Source organism: Octopus bimaculoides, chromosome 1, assembly GCF_046866305.1.
Source record: "Octopus bimaculoides isolate indiv1 chromosome 1, ASM4686630v1, whole genome shotgun sequence".
NCBI classification, from domain to species: Eukaryota; Metazoa; Mollusca; class Cephalopoda; order Octopoda; family Octopodidae; genus Octopus; species Octopus bimaculoides.
This window is the reverse complement of record NC_142928.1, coordinates 3,156,026-3,174,356: the sequence shown is the minus strand read 5'-3', so window position 1 is coordinate 3,174,356 and position 18,331 is coordinate 3,156,026. Positions and strand designations below refer to the sequence as shown.

Sequence of the window (18,331 nt, the reverse complement as noted above, 5' to 3'; positions counted from 1 at the left end):
TATGATATACAAACTAAAGGTGTATCGACTAGCAGTTATTTCACTTTTCAGTCTCTGCATTTGGACAGATAATCATCTCTGTTCAACTTGCTTTCTTTTTGTATCATTGTTTTTGTTTTTAATTAAAAAGTTCTATTGCTTCTTTAATTGTTGCATTCAACTTATATTTTTTCTCCATTGAGTTTATCTTACTACTAACTTTAATTTACATAAGAATTGGAAATGCTTGTGCCTAGTCATTAAATCTGTAATTACTCTGTATAATGGTTAAATCTTTTCCAAGAAAATCTTTACTTTTTCTTAGAAAAAGTAAATGGGTATCACCGTTAAAGTTCTATATATTAGGAGAGCATATCCACCAGGGAAAATAGCTATGGTTATAATAATAATGATATGCTGAAGTTTATTCAAAAGTAATTCACTAAGCAACTTGTATGGACTAAGTCCATGATTTTAGGTCTTATCCAAGCATAGTTAACCAGAGCTTCTCAACAGCAACACAGAACATCCAACAAAATACATAGAGCCATTTTATGAATTGATTGCAACATTTATCTCACATCTAACTTATGACACTCCCAAGATGCATCAATGTTATTTCATCGCTACTCATTTTTTACTACATTGTAATATGTTTAACATATGCCTGTATACATTGATACAGAATAGAAATAATTTTGAAATAATATATTAACAGATTAATATATTATTTTAATATTATTTTTTATATAGTGTTTTTAAATAACTAATAAAAAAGGTAAGTTGTAGGCTACTCTTATTGCGACTTCCTAATCAGTTTATCAAAGCCATTCAAATTGGGAATAGGAACTGAAAAATGGATTTCGTTGGTCAAGAATTATTGTCATACCATGCAATGAATAATATATAATAATTCATCAAAATTAAGATATTTTTATTGAAAAAGATAGATTGTTTCTTTATATTTATATTTATTTTTATTTTTCATCCTCCAGAATTTTGATGAAAAGGCAATGCCCATGGCTTTTGCACACTCTCTGGTGAGATTGATGGTGTTAAATGTGTTGTTTAAACTGTTGAAAATTAATACCTGCAGGAAAGACATGAGCAAAGAGGAGATTCTTGATGACTGATGTTCCTAGGGAAGGACTGTAATATTTTCATGACATGAAAATATTACACATTCATGTAAAGAAAATTCAAATTATTTTATGTCTGTTTTATAAACCTGTTGTGTACTATTCTTGAAAAAAAACCCAGTCTGTTCAGTAAGAGTAATTACAAAAAAAAAAAAGATATTTCTAAATAAAATTCTAAGAAAATACTTAACTGTGCCAAGATTCAAAGAATTATTTACCTACATTGCAAAGAATATTTTAATTTAAATTTTAACCTTGAATCTTCTTGTATTGATGCAAAAACAGCCATATTGCATAATTAGCCAGTTACAGACTTATTAATAAAGTCTTTTACTTAGACACAAGGAATGGTTATATATTTTCAAATTATGCAATGCCTTTTAACAATAGAAACCAATATTTGAAATATAAAAATGAATAGAAATAAAAAACAATGAATATTTTTTTGAAATGACTTTAATGAATATTACCTTTCAATGGAGACTTGATAGCAGTATCAATAAGTGCTGTAACTAAATCATTATTTGAGGATTCTTGAGCCAGCCCCGAAGCGAAAGTAGCCATTGCATCCCCATGATTACCAAGATGTAGTAAGGCATTACCTTCCTGTAAATATGCCTAGAAAATTGATAAAAAGAATTTGGATTAATTATTTTAATAATTCAATATAATAATTCCACCGATATTTGTCCTAATCTTGTTTGTTGTTAACAAACAAGATGAGGACAAATATCCGTCAAATGTAAATAAGGTAAATAATGTACATAATTCCTCATCTCTTAAATATAGAACTGAATAATTCCACCATTCTTCAGCATTTCTAATAATATTGTAGTGTTAGTCAACTGATCAACTAGCATGAATCTCCACTATATTTTTGAAGTGGAAAAAGTATTTTAGCAATATAATTTAGTTCAGATTTTCACCACTGCTGGCATATGCCCCAAAACTCATGCCAGTGTTTAAAATTACAAACTCAGTCAACTTATACAATATAAAAAACATGAAAATAGATTCAATTTATACAGTATAAAAACATGAAAATAAAAGGTAGAATATATACAGCAATAAGGTAGAAACGAAAAATGTATATATTTCATATTTCAGTACAAACTAAATAAATAATACAGATCATCATCATCGTCATCGTTTAACATCTACTTTCCATACTGGCATGGGTTGGACAGTTTGACTGAGGACTGGCGAGTCAGAAGGCTGCACCAGGCTCCAATCTGATCTGGCAAAGTTTCAGGAATCATGTACGAAAGGACAAATGACAAAGCAATGTTCATCCCATGCTTATTTAATATTTCCTTTTGATCAGATTTCAGTTGGGTTGAATAATAAACCCATCCCCCTCCACTCCACCATACAGCCAGTTGTTCAAGCCTGAGTATGACAACTTTTATATTTTCGTTTAGTTATTTAATCTATAGGAAGATTATGAGAAAGAACAACAGACATTGGTTTTTATTTCACTGACTACATAGCTTCATTTAGATTAGAACAGATTTATTTCTTGTACTTGCTAAAAGGAAAAAAAAAATGACTTGTTGAAGTTTATTGATAATCTCTTAGCAAAATACAGCAGCGAGAAATCTGGACGTGTGTCATACAATGAAAGTTTCATCTTACAGATCATCTTAAAAGATGAAATAGAATTAAATCTCAATGGAGATTGTTTGCTTCTAGAAATGAACTGGATAGTCCTAGAAAACTACAACTTCCTCAATGGCTCTTGTCTCTGACCACTTTTTTTGATAACTCTTTAAGTAAATTATATACGTGGTCTGATCAATAAGTATCTGGACTGTTGCTGTAGTAACGAAGCTAAAGCATGCAGAGTGAAGCTGCTTGGCACTAGTATACCTTGAACTCTACTGTGCATGTGATGTAAGTTTTAACATTCTAGCTCACTTCTGTTGTTTACAGCAGTGCTTGGAAGATGTGTAACGTGTGATTGTAGCATTAACCATGACAGAGAGAGTTGAGCAGAGAATCTGCATCAAATTTTGCCAAAAGCTTGGCGATACCTGCACAGAGGCCCATGCAAAGTTTTAAAATGGCTTCATCATTCTTGACGGAGATCTTGTGAAACTGAAACCCAAGTGTCTTTTTGGTCAGCTGAAAGCAATTTTGGCACAAACTTGGCAGACACGTGTCTCATACCCAAATCTCCAGTGATAATGGAATGAACTGAACTGTAGCTAATTTGTACATCCTCTGATAACTCACGGATGGTGATTCGACGATTTCCCCTCACAGCTGCATGCACACCTGCGATGTTTTTCTTAGTTCTACTGGTTGCAGATCTCCCAGAACATTCGTCAATATCAACATTTTTTCAGCCATCTTGGAAACATCTGGACCACTCGTAAACTTGTGTGCGGCTCATACACTCCTCTCCATACACAACTTTGTGTAGGCCTCTGAGCAGGTATTGTCATGACAACTTTCTGTTATGGTCAATGCAACGATCACATGCTATACACCTTCCTTCCAAGCACTGCTGTAAACAGCAGAGGTGAGCTAGAATGTTAAAACTTAGTGGGCATGCACAGCAGAATTCAAGGTCAGTTTTTACCAAGCAGCTTCACAGCATTGTTACTATAGCAACAGTCCAGATACTTATTGATCAGACCCCTTATATGCATACACATGCAGGGAGGCAGGGCTGCATGGTTTTGGTTTCAGTTCCACAACATGGCACCTTAAACAAGTGATTTCCACTATAGCACTGGGTCAACCAAAGTATTGTGAACAGATGTGGTAGAGTGAAACTGAAAGAAGCCTGTCATTACCATCATCATCATCATTTAACGTCCGTTGTCCATACTAGTATTGGTTGGATGGTTTGACCAGGGCTGGCAAGCCGGAAAGCTGTAACAAACTCCAGTCTGATTTGGTATGGTTTCTATGGTTGGATGCCCTTCCTAACACCAACCACTCAGAGTGTAGTAGGTGGTTTTATGTGCCACTGGCATGGGTGCCATTCGCATGACAACAGTATCTGCCATGACTATGATTTCACTTGGCTTGATGGGTCTTCTTCTCTAGCACAGCATATTGCCAAAGCTCTCGGCCATTTGTCATTGCCTCTATAAGGCTCAACCCTCGAAAGGTGCTTTAAAGAATGCACACACACACACAATCATCCTCATCATCATAAATGATGAGGATAATACATGTCTGTGTGTGTGGATGGATGCTTGTCTCCCTGTCTTAACATTGCATGATCATTGTAAATGAATGTCATTCATTTCCAATATTCTGCAAAAACATGTCTGGCCTTGGAAAAATATTACTTTACTTGGAAACTGGTAGAGATTAATGACAGTAGAAAATCTGTCTCAGTAAAACTGTCCAACCCATGTAATTATAGAAAAATGAATGTTATGTGTGTGCATGTGCACGCATGCATGCGTGAACACACACACACACACACCACCTGGTTGTGTAGTCAAGAAGTTTGCTTCTCAGCTACATGATTTCAGGTTCAGTCCCACCATACTTGGGTGAGTGGCTACTATTATAGCCAACTAAAGCCTGGGTGGATTTGTTAGATGTAAAGTGAAGGAAACCCATTGTTTGTGTGTGTTGTGTCAATGTGAATATACACACACAATGACTTATATATTTAGATATTCTGAATTTGAATCCTACCATGGCCAACTTTGCCTTTCTTCCTTGGGTGTTGATAAAAGGAAATACCAATTAAGTTCTAGGTTTGATTGTTTGACTAATCCCCTCTCCTAAAAATTACTGAACCTATGCTAAAATTAGAAAGAATAATTAAGGCCATCCCCCACCCACAACAACTTATCTTTTGTTGCAAACTAAAATATAGCTGTTTTTCTTAAGCTTAAATTATTACCATTTCTCTGAGAAATGGATGCAATTTTCTATGAATGTAATATATAAAAGCAATAAGAGAGGTCTTTGATCTCCACAAATCAATCACACAACCATACCCTAGCACTAAAATTAAATTATGTATATCTCAACTTCTAGATTTCTACTCCAGAAGTTGTAGATATACAACTTCTAGTTCTATTTCATATTTTGATAGTATTCATTAATATAGAAATGGTTGTAAACACACTGAAATGAAACAAGGCCATTTGTTACCATTATCAAGTCATCCATGTATTTCATTTATATATTTGTTTAAGGATGTTTTCTTTTTTGACATTAATATTAAACAATCACTTGTTTTTACTTGCAAACTAAAACTTTTTTTCTTCAACTAAAATCATTGACATGTCTGTAACAAGTGCTAACATTAAGTTGATAATTGTGTGTGTGTGTGTGTGTGTGTGTGTGTGTGTGTGTGTGTGTGCGTGCGTGCGTGTGTGTAAATACATCATAAAGCAATAAAAGAGGTCAGACGAAAATAGGACAGTGAGGTGCAACTGCAACAGGAAAACCCACATGGGCAGTATGTCTAATCAACTTTTATTGACCGGAATGGATGGAGGAGTAAATATGTCAATATAGGTTAATTTGTACATCATTCTCTGTGTATCTTTTGGGCAGAGATGATTATAGAGTAAAAAAAAAAAAATATCACAAGGCTGATGAATAAGCAGAATCCAGTATTTATTAACCTCCACTACATTTCTATGTATTTAACTTACTGTCTGTTCAATGCTTTTTGATAAATGTTATTTAGCAGGAAACAGGTGAGAAAGAAAAAGGGAAGCTGAAAAGAGGCACTCACAGTACATTTGTGGCCTATAAAAGCTGGTTGTAACTGAAATTTTATGACAGGTTTATAAGAAATAAAACTGATAAACTAAAGTAGACTTTTATGGTTTGATATTAAATATCAAGGATATTATTTCAGACTTAACTGGTTAGTCAAAGCAGTGCAAAGAAATTTATCTTTATAATAATATCACAGAAAAGAAAGCTGTCATCTTAAGATGTATTTATGATTAAGAATACATCCCTTGCTTTTGGAAGTGTTGATACAGTTGACATAAACATCTGAAAATAATTTAGATCATATTATACCCAGGAAAACTATATCCAGTACGTCTGCTTGTAATCATCAGGAAATGACCATTCTTCTAAAAGTGTAACGGTTCCGATTCAGTGCTTTGCAGTGCAGGCAGCACAGGGGTTTGATTGTAAGCGTTTCTAGTGCAATGTTATAGTTAGATATTAATAGTCATACTTATTCTTAGTTTTTAAAACAGAAAAGTAAAAAACAAAACAATCATAAATATTAAAGTAATTTAAATATCACAAAAAAATTTTACTGATGTAGCCATGTGGTCCAATCACATGGTTTTGGGTTCAGTCCCACAACATATCAATTTGGGTAAGCATCTTCTCCTATAGCCTCAGGCCAACTAAAACTTTGTGAGTGAATTTGGTAGAGAGAAACTAAAAGAAACCCATTGTGTGTGTGTATGTGTGTGTGTGTGTGTGTGTGTGTGTGTGTGTGTGCGTTTCTGTCTGTGTTTGTCACCCCTGCTTGACAACTGGTGTTGGTGTGTTTATGTTCCAGTAACTTAATGGTTCAGTAAAAGGAGACCAAGAGAATAAGTACCAGGTTTAAGAAAACAGAAAAGTACTGTGGCTGTTTCATTTCACTAAATTTCTTTAAGGCAGTGCCCCAGCATGGCCATAGTTTAATCACTGAAACAAGTAAAGAAAAAAATAGGGGAAGCATAGACAGCAACAAGAACATAACTGACGCATTATTGAATGTATTTAACACGGTGCTCCAGCATGGCCCCAGTGAAATAACTGAAACAATTAAAAGAATAAAAGAATATAATTTCAGTTCATCCTTTTTTTGAAAGTCTAGTACTTATTCTATCAGCCTCTTTTGCTGAACCGTTAAGTTACAAGGGACATAAACACACCAGCATCGGTTGTCAAGCAATGGTTGTGGTGGTGGGGACAAACACAGACACAAACATATATATATATATATATATATATATATATATATATATATATATATAAACAAAATTAAGGGATCAGCAACAGGTTGCTTCCCCACATACCGAAGTTCAGAAATAGCAGCTAAAAATGCTGAAGCTCCAACAGATAGCAGTTACCCGCAACTCACATAGGCAAAACAAGAAGAAAAAAAAAAGAAGAAAAAATAACGAACTAAACTAGCCATAGTTAATCATAAACATGTTTCTGGTTCAGAAGGAAAAACTCTTCATTACCTCATCGGTATGATATTCTTGTTGTAAATTCGTCGATACTGGCAAATGTGCATGCATGATCTAGCGCCATCATGGCAATCGACACATGTTGAAAGTATCTCCAAATCTACATCGGCGAGCCAGCCCATCATCTTCCCTCAAGAATTACCATGTGCATCGCAGGCGGTACCGCAGAAAATCTGTGGTTTACTATCCGGGAGTGAATAATTATTACAATTAAAAGAGTAAAGGATTATCAATTTATTAATTTATTAATAAATTAATAATTAATAATTTTTACCAAGCCCTTCGGTATGTAAGCACCATTATCGGTTGCTTACATACCAAAGGGCTTGGTAAAAATTATTAATTATTAATTTATTAATAAATTAATAAATTGATAATCCTTTACCCTTTTAATTGTAATAATATATATATATATATATATATATGATGGGCTTCTTCCAGTTTCGGTCTACCAAATCAGCTCATAAGGCTTTGGTTGGTATAGTAGAAGACACTTTCCCAAGGTGCCATGCAATGGGACAGAACCCGGAACCATGTGATTGGGAAGCAAGCTTCTTACCATACAGCCACACCTGTGCCTATAATTACTTCAAACGGTTTGAAAAACCAATCTGTGATTAGGAAGACTGAACAACACGAACTTGTCTTGGGTCATCTGGAAGATAGCTATGGTTCTTTTACTTGTTTCAGGCATCTGACTGCAGCCATGCTGGGGCACTGCCTTTAGTTGAGCAAACTGACCCCAGGACTTATTCTATCGGTCTCTTTTGTCGAACTGCTAAGTTTCAGGGACATAAACACACCAACATCGGTTGTCAAGCAATGTTGGGGGACAAACACAGACACACACACGCACACACACACATACACATATATATACGACAGGCTTCTTTCAGTTTCCGTCTACCAAATACACTCACAAGGCTTTGGTCAGCTGGAGGCTATAGTAAAAGCTACTTGCTGAAGGTGCCATGCAGTGGGACTGAACCCAGAACCATGTGGTTGATAAGCAAGCTACTTACCACCCAGCCACTCCTGCACCTATGAGACCACAAATTTTAAATATATTTTTCTATTATATCACACAGTATGAATGGTTCTACAATTATTGAGGCAGGTGGGGTTTTTTTATATCCTTTGAACTGTGAAGTGTGAATGTTTGAAAAAAATTTTTTTTCAGTGAAGCTCACCGAAGCTGGAAGAATAACATGCCTTGTCTAAAGGACAAAGGATTTATATCTACAGTTTTTAAACTCACACAGTTTGGGTGAACAGTCATCAATTTAACCCTTCAGTCAATGCATTGAAAACGATTTAATTGTAGATGCTATACAAACATTAACATCTTTAGACGAGAAAATAATTACCTGTGATATATTGAGTCAAATCACTTGATTATATCTCTTCATTAAAACAAATTATCCCATAATTAATTCTCTTTTAAAATAGATACAAGCTCACAGATTTCAAACATTAGTCAATTAGATTCTTCATTGAGATTGTCCCTTGACTGCTACTTATTTTATTACTGCCCTCTCCCACCCCAAGGGTGAAAGGCAAAGTTGACCTGGGTGGCATTTAAACCCTCAACATAAAGAAGTCCAAAGAAATGCTGCAACATATTTTGTCCAACATGCAAAAAGTTCTGCCAGCTTAAGAAGAAGACGAGACTCTAATAATCCTTTCTACTACAAGCACAAGGCCTGAAATTTGGGAGAGAACTTCAACTGGTACTAATTTTATCGACCCCAAAAGGATGAAAGGCAAAGTCGACTCCAGCGGCATTTGAACTTAGAACATAAAGACAGGTGAAATGCCAGTAACCATTTAGCCCAGTGCGCTCATGATTCTGCTGGCTCGCTGCCTTAGACTAGTTTCTAATAATAATAAATAATTGATCCTAATTTAGACACAAAGCCAACAGTTTTGTGGGAAGGACTTAATATCATTAGCCTTTCCTCTGCAGTACTTGACTGGTACTTTATTTTACCGACCCTGGCAAATGAAAGGCAGAGTAGGCCTTGGTAGGACTTGAACTCAGGAGGATAAGGTTTCAAGCATGATAATAACAATCCTTTCTACTGGAGGCACAAGGCCTCAAATTTGGAGGGAGGGGACTAGTCAATTACATCAACCTCAGTACACAACTGGTACTTAATTTATTAACCTCACCTGGAAAGGATGAAAGGCCAACTCAACCTCAGCAGAATTCAAACTCAGAATGTAAAGATGGACGAAATGCCGCTAAGCATCTTGCCCGGTTGCTAACGATTCTGCCAGCTCATCACCTTAATAATAATAATAATAATAATTGTTTCTAAATAATAAGAATTCTGATAGTGGTGGTGGTATTAATGACAGCAACATAAATAGGTAATTAAATAAAGAAAGAGACATTTTTGTCATCAAAAAGACAAAACTATTTTTTAGAGAGCTGCCCCTATTCTGTAGGTCAATGAATAATAAGATTTTACAAGTAGTTTATTGCAAGCTGGCAACCTGTGGTATGGAAAAATCTATGTGATATATGTGTCATTGGAAAGAAAACAAACAGTAAACCTGAGCACAGTGACAACAGGTCAGAGAAACTAGCAACAGTGTCATACCTACATGAAGTCACAGGAAAATCAAGTACCAGGTGTTTTATTTGGAGTATGTTCAGGAATAGAGGGCTGTGAAAGTAGGTCAATGATACATAACACACCATCTGCTAGAACCTGTATGTGTCTGAACCAACAAGGAAACCACTACATGGTCACTTCACCTGCTAGAAATAGTAGCCAAATCTCATTGCCTTAAAAAATCAGGAAGGACACATTCAATAATGTAATTCTTGATAGGCTGGAATGGCTTTGGTCATAGGTCTACTCAATTTGTGGCTAACAACAAACTATGTGAAGACGTTTCAACATAGTTACTTGACCTGCTAAAAATAGTAGCCAAATATTCCTCAAATCATACATCCACTGTCTTAAAAAAAGAAAAACACATCTGACATAATCCCATATCTCTAAAAAGGCAGGATTGTCAAGGCTGGAATGTTTGATTATGGATAGGTCTGCTCAGAGATGACCTGGGCATAGACAAGATGTATATTTATGTACACATGTATACATACATGTGAGAGCAAAATTTATATATTGTTAAACCACCTGCATTTCATAGTTTCATTTATTTTACAAATATTACAGATTTCTTAAAATATTAATAAAACTGAATAAAGAATTGATAGATATCTTAGAAACTAAAGAGAAGGAAAGATTTTTCACATTATACAATAATGTGAGATGAAAATGTGTTTAAATACAGGAAATATTGAGTTATATCCCGGTGAGAGAGATTCTAAGACCACATTCACAAGGAAGTAACGTATTTAGATTCAAGCAGCAGTCATTTGGAAATAATACAGACAGGTTTAATTGAAATGGGAAATTGCAATTATATTGCACAGAATAACAGTGAAGACAAATGTTGCCTTTTGTGATCGTTACATTGTAATGGAAGTAGATAAGCAAAGGTAATTAAAATATTGAGATGCACCTCAGTGTTGTAGTGCACCTGAGCACTGTATACAATGAAGTCATTATTATCACTATCTGAAAGTTAACATGTATAGATAAGGAGCAAAAGTTTCAAAAATAATATGTACTAAACAAGATCTGTAATAAAAATTCTATAACATTTATTCTTCATGTAAATTTGCAGTTATTTTTACTTTCAACCACCTACTTGTTTTATTTATTTTAAATATACAAGGAGTGGCTGTGTGGTAAGTAGCTTGCTTACCAACCACATGGTTCTGGGTTCAGTCCCACTGCGTGACACCTTGGGCAAGTGTCTTCTACTATAGCCTCAGGCCGACCCAAGCCTTGTGAGTGAATTTGGTAGACGGAAACTGAAAGAAGCCCGTAGTATATCTATATATATATAAAAATGAGAATGTCTGTCTGTCTGTCTGTCTGTCTGAATCCCTAAAACTCGAGAACTACGCAAGCAATTTCATTCAAATTTTACACATGCCTTACTTAGGGTTCCAGTTGTGTTTTAGTCAAAAAAAATTATTAACTTCTTGCAGAGTTCGAGCCCACGGCAACATAATATCTCCTCCACTATTTAAGTATTATGTGTCAAAAGTGAAACAAAAACACTCATGTCAAATACTTTCACTTTAAAAATGAAACTATTCCACTAACTGAAACAATCACATTTCGATACTGTAGTGACAGATACTTTCACAGAGAGAGAAAGAGAGAAAGAGAGAGACAGAAAGAGAGAGAGAGAGAGAGAGAGATGTATATGTATACATATACATGTACACCATTTCGATACTGTAATGACAGATACTTTCAGAGAGAGAGAGAGAGAGAAAGAGAGAGAGAGAGAGAGAAAGAGAGAGAGAGAGAGAGAGAGAGAGAGAGAGATGTATATGTATACATATAGATGTACACGTATATGTATATATATATATATAGATCTATACATACATGTATATGTATACATATGTGTAGATGTATATATATATATATATATATATATGTATAGATGTACATGTAATATGTACACATGTATGCATATATACATGTACACATATACATATATACATGCGAGCTGGCAGAAACGTTAGCACGCCGGGCGAAATGCTTAGCGGTATTTCGTCTGCCGCTACGTTCTGAGTTCAAATTCCGCACCGGAGTCGATATAATCGACTTAATCCGTTTGTCTGCTGTCTTTGTTTGTCCCCTCTGTGTGTAGCCCCTTGTGGGTAGTAAAGAAATAATACATATATACACCCATCACACACACATACACATGCACACAAACACACACATTAGTCATTTGTTTTCTTATCCAAAACTATGTCAAAAGTACTGAATGGATCTTTATGAAATTTGGAAATTATATTCTTTGCATAACGGCCATAACTCCCATGAAAATTCATATATTTTTGATGTTGATGAAATTTTAACCCGAACATAACAGATGAACATTATTTAGAAAATGATGTCACAAGTTATCGAGGCTACCATTCTTTCTGGATGTGCAAAAGGGGATGATGTCTTTATTCCAAGAATTCCTCTTACTCCATCAGGAGCAGACATTCCTTTTACATTCAGAAGACTACAATTCCCCCTTCATGTGACTTTTGCCATGTCCATAAACAAATATCAGGGTCAAACACTGTCTGTAGCTGGTCTTCTCTTGGAAGAGCCCTGCTTCTCACATGGACAACTGTATGTTGGCTGCTCAAGAGTGGGCAGCAACAAAAAACCTATTTGTATATGCTCCACAAGGGAAAACAAGGAACATAGTTTACAATGAGGTGTTATAATCACAACAGCAAGAAAGTATGTACCTGATCACCTTCTTTTACGAAACTTCATTGACTTTCATATATTTATATTGATATACATATATATACGTGTGTTTGGGTGCGTGTGTGTATATACATCTCTATATATAAAGATGATGCGTAGTCTAGACGGCGTTTTTAGATTTCATTATTCTCTTTAACCCGGGCAACGCCGGGTATTTCTGCTAGTATGTATATATATATATATATATATACGTATGTGTGTGTATAAGTTTGTGTGTCTGTGTTTGTACCCCAACATCGCTTGACAACCGATGCTGGTGTGTTTACGTCTCCGTAACTTAGTAGTTCGGCAAAAGAGACCGATAGAATAAGTACTAGGCTTACAAAGAATAAGTCCTGGGGTAAATTTCTTCGACAAAAGGCGGTGCTCCAGCATGGCCACAGTCAAATGACTGAAACAAGTAAAAGAGAGTAGCTACATGTTATCAGTTACAAATAAGTTGTCATTAATATGATTGAATGGCTAGAAAAATCTGATTTTTCAATGTGTCATTGACACGACTTAAAATTTTTGTCTCAGATTAGCAATCCAGAGGGAAAGAGTTTCTGATCTTTTGAAAAGATTAAATATACAGATTGGTGGAGATCCTTTGTCTTATCTGTTTAATGCTTCCTGACGAGAATGAGTAAAGCAGCAACTTTATAAGTAGGGCTGGCTCTAGGGTTGCTAGGATGGTGAGCAAGCTGAATTTTGGTGCCCTTACAAATATGACTTTTATAAAAAAAGTTCACATGAAGAAAAATATGCAAATGTAAGAATAATAAGAACTTTGTATAAAGTAAATAAATATATATTGTTGCTATTATGTTAAACTGTCGTATGTCCAAATTTGGCCAAAGGCATTTTTATCAATATTTAATTTTGCTTGCAATAGCCAGTTCCTTTGGTCAAACTATCGTATCTCCAGCTGCTTAGATGAAAAATTGTCAAAGTGTAGTACAATGGTTTAGTATTTTTCAAAAATGTAGTAAGTCCCACATACAACAGTTTTGCAAAAATATTTCTGACTGAAAATATCATGCATGCATAGAGTTACGATTTTATGCACCCAACAAAGTATTATTGTTAGGATGAAACTGTTGCTAATTTAAAAAGAAATGGAATGGTGGATCTATTTTTTCATTTTCTGAAAAAGTAACGTTTTGGACTTACGACACTTTTGCATAATAGCAATGATGTAAATTAATATATGCAATCTATGCATCTTCTTCCTTATAATTCCTTAATTTCAATTTCAAACTTATAATCCTACTTCAGATTATGAGGAAATGATTACCGCTCTTGTAATAGTTGCAACTGTTTGAGGGACCATGGGTATTAGGAATAAAGTATTTATTACAATATACAAACTAATGAGAACAATTCAAACCCTTTCATAATAAAGGGGGAGAAAAGAGAAAATTTACATTACTTGTAGACATCTCAACACATTTTTGCTGGAAACACTGATGGAAGGGTGAGAGAAAGTTCAAAAGGGGCTGTTGATCTTCTATAGAAGTAACAAATCCTCATCATTGTTTAACGTCTGTTTTCCTTGCTGGCATGGGTTGGATGGTTCGACTGGGGTCTTGGAAGCCAGGAGGCCGCACCAGGCTCCAGTCTGATCTGGCAGTGTTTCTACAGCTGGATGCCCTTCCTAACACCAACCACTCTGAGAGTGTAGTGGGTGCTTTTTACGTGCCACCAGCACTGGGGCCAGAGGAGGCTGGCAACGACCACGATCGGGGGAGAGAAGCACAAATGTGGACAAACACACAGACATGCATGTATGGACCATGCACACAACTGGCTTCTTTCAGTTTCCATCGATCAAATCTATTCACAAAGCTCTGGTTGACCAAAGGTTATAGTAGAAGACACTTGTCCAGGATGCCACATAGTAGATGTGGTCCCAAAACCACATGGTTACAAAGTAAATTTCTCACCCACGCAGCCATACTTGCACCTTTATCTCAATTATAAATCAATCAAATGAAATACAGTAGTTATTTTAGATAGAGGGTACTTCCCTATAATGGTAACTGACATTCTTAAGCTGATTTTTTAGTATATTAACTGAGTTTTTTTTTTCATTAATGTTAATTATTACTTCTATAAATCAACAGAAGATACAAAACTAGGATCATCATTCAATGTCTTGGGATTTGCGTTTAGCTTATTAAACTAATAAAAGTCTTTTTATTTTAGCAAAATCATTTTATTGCTGCCTGTGTTTATTTTACTTAAACTAAGATAATAAAGGAACTAAGATAATAATAAATGGCTTTTGAACACACATTAACAAGACTCAAAAGTGGATGTCTTTAAAGATCTAAGACAACACTACTGTATGCAGTAGGCATATAAACTTAAGATTCATCATCATCATCATCATCATTTAACACCAATGTTCCATGCTGGATGGTTTGACAGGATCCACTGTATCCAAAGGCTGCATCAAGCTGCATTGACATGGTTTTCATGACTGGATGCCCTTCTTAACACCAAACACTTTTTCAGTACAGGCTGGGTGCTTTTTTTCAAGCCACCTGCATTATTGAAGTTTGCAGGACTACGAGCTCTGGGGGAGGTGAGGGAGCAGCTTCCTGCTAGACAAGGAGATTCCTATGAGAGGTGGGCAGAGCAGGTTCCAGCAGAGAGATTTGCAGGGCTATTATTATTGATGAAAATTTGAATGCCTCCTAAACATTTCTATAGCAAATTTGAACCAACTCACAAATTCATAATTTTCATTTCATTTACCTCAATTCAATGAGCAAAAACCATCAAATAATTAATTTAGAAAAGATTTCTTCTATATCTTATTTTAATTAGATACTTTTCTCACACAGTTAATGAAGAATTGTGAAAAACAAACAATTGGTTTAGCTTATAACAGCATCGTGTATTTATTAATTCAACAATGAATTAGTCAACAGGTTGGGCTAAATTAGTAGAACAAGCCATCATACAGGTTTTTCTTTATCTTCTTTTATGCAAGAGCTCATGGATAAACTAAGAGTTGCTACAGTAACAACTATTCAGAGGACTAACAGATTGGAAATGAACAGAAATAACAGATCAATGAGCAGGAAATACCTTTTGGACAATTATAAATAAACTGTTTCTCCCGCCATGCGACTACCAAAATATTTAAAAATATAATATGGATTATAGTATGAAGATGTTTTAATCTCAAGTAGAATGCATATAAAAATTATTACACATCACTAAAACATGTGTACTGATAATTCACATTATTTTAAGAATTATCTTATTTTACACTGAGATGTTTGTTATATAATGTTAATGTCTTTTGCCCAGTTTTCTTTGAGGGATATAGACATTCTGTGAATTAGATATATTACTAAAAATCATCTGAAACATTCTCATTATTATTAAAAATCATTAAACATTATGTATTTCTGCATGGCAGTATGTGTTAGATTGTTGGATCTACAAGTAACATTGAAGAAGTTGCATAAACAAGTTGAAATATTTCCTATTTTTAGCTAAGTTAACTGAAGCAGAGAATAATGTCTTGTTTAAGAAGCAAGTACAATGGTATTATTAATGGCAGAGTTTGATACTGAAACAGTAACAACTGTACAATGGTCTAATTAGATTGTCAACTGGAAAACAAGTTTTGCTAAATGTTACAAATATTGTATTTTTATAGAAGGTAAAGAACCTAAATCTTAAGATACATTCTTTTCTACACTGGGAACAAGGCCTGAAATTTGGGGGAGGGGGCAGTCAATTAGATCGACTCCAGTATGCAACTGGTATTTAATTTATCGACCCTGAAAGGATGAAAGGAAAAGTCGACCTTGGCAGAATTTGAACTCAGAACATAAAGACAGACGAAATACCACTAAGCGTTTCACCCGGTGTACTCACGGTTCTGCCAGCTCGCCACCTATCTTAAGATATATTGCAACCATATATATTCATTATATTCATTTCTATGTTAAGTTCCAAAGTAGGTCAATTCGTTAAAAACTACCTCCTAATTACAATATACTACGCTTGGCAACAAAATCTGTTCCTTATCCATCCATCCCATTTATGGAAGCAACTTCTCCCCCTTCTATATTCCTCTTTTTCTTGGGAAATAAACAAATGAGAAAGAGAGAAACAAGCATGTCTATTGTTGAATAATATTTCATATCAAACTGCACTATAACCCTAGCTTACCTGCTCATGTCCTCCACTAAAGCACAACAACAAGCAGAAACTAACTAAATGGCACGGTGCCTCAAAAAAGCAGACCAAATCCAATTAAAAAGAATCAACAACATACACAGTCGACCAAAGGCCACAAAGGAGTCTGTAACTTTAAGAAATTTGTTTTAATTACATTTAAAAAAATGTTATTTGTAATTTACAAGATGTGATTTTTGTCATGCCTAATCATCATCATCATCGTTTAACGTCCGCTTTCCATGCTAGCATGGGTTGGACGATTTGACTGAGGACTGGTGAAACCGGATGGCAACACCAGGCTCCAGTCTGATTTGGCAGAGTTTCTACAGCTAGATGCCCTTCCTAACGCCAACCACTCAGAGAGTGTAGTGGGTGCTTTTACGTGTCACCCGCACGAAAACGGCCACGCTCGAAATGGTGTCTTTTATGTGCCACCCGCACAAGCCAGTCCAGGGGCACTGGCAACGCTCGCTCGAAAATCCTACGGGAGCCAGTCAGGCGGTACTGGCAACGGTACATATATTTCCTATAGATAGATACATCTACTGTATATGGGTTATGTTCTGAGACTTTCTTTAGTAGAGGATTTTTCTACAATAGTGAATGTGGAGTTTCTTCCTGTTAGCTTGTTACGGAGATGATGAAGTTTGATCTACTACAATATACAAAGGTTCAATGTTTATTTACTTGAATCCTTGACATATGCAAGTCATCTTTCAAATGTCTTCTGCTATATCTTAATCCTCAGAATATTTTGGTCCTGGTTATATTGTCCTAACACTGCAGTTTGTTAAGAACAAGACTAGAAACCTGTTTTTATGCTTCCTTAACATATTTATTCTGGTCTACTTGTTGAAAAATCTTAAAAAGCTCTACACACTTGACAAAGTAAGTAAATTGAGAAGGATTAATGTTTTCACTGTAACTTAAGAGTGGAGGTACTCAATAGAAATTATGACTTTCCATTTCACCGGTCATGGTGGTGGCTTTTCCTTTCTAACTGTGAGCTACTGTTCTATTTCATTATTGTAGTCCTTGACAGAATTGCAATGTCCTGTAAGGAACACAGGCCTGGGCAAAAATCTATTCATATTGAAATCACTGATTATTCTATCTCATATTTTAGCTTTACTGGGGTCCAAAAGAAAGGTTTCAGGAAGAATATCATAATTGAATAAGTTTTTATAAGGGTTTCAGTCTTAAATTCTGCTAGGCTTTCACAGCTAGTAAGGCTATTTACACATAACTGGATTCACTCTCTACATGTATAACATTATACAGTAATTTATACATCATATGTATATATAATGATTAATGTATACAACATTATACTTCAAACATTATATATATACATATGATGTATACAGACATCTCCATATACACACATACATACATAGATAATACATAAACACACACACACACATATATATATATACAATAAATATACATACTTTAT

The 18,331-nt window shown here is 35.0% G+C and overlaps 1 protein-coding gene across 3 annotated transcripts in view; it reads right to left on the bottom strand.

Annotated features, from left to right (window-relative positions):
• The window catches only part of LOC106873415 (uncharacterized), a 155,397-nt gene that overhangs the window by 33,454 nt on the left and 103,612 nt on the right, over positions 1-18,331 (bottom strand). For all 3 annotated transcript variants that reach the window (XM_014920771.3, XM_089347736.1, XM_089347740.1), the window contains one exon: positions 1,589-1,736. In XM_014920771.3, coding sequence (XP_014776257.3) covers positions 1,589-1,736 — 148 coding nt within the window. The remainder of the gene's footprint in view (positions 1-1,588; positions 1,737-18,331) is intronic.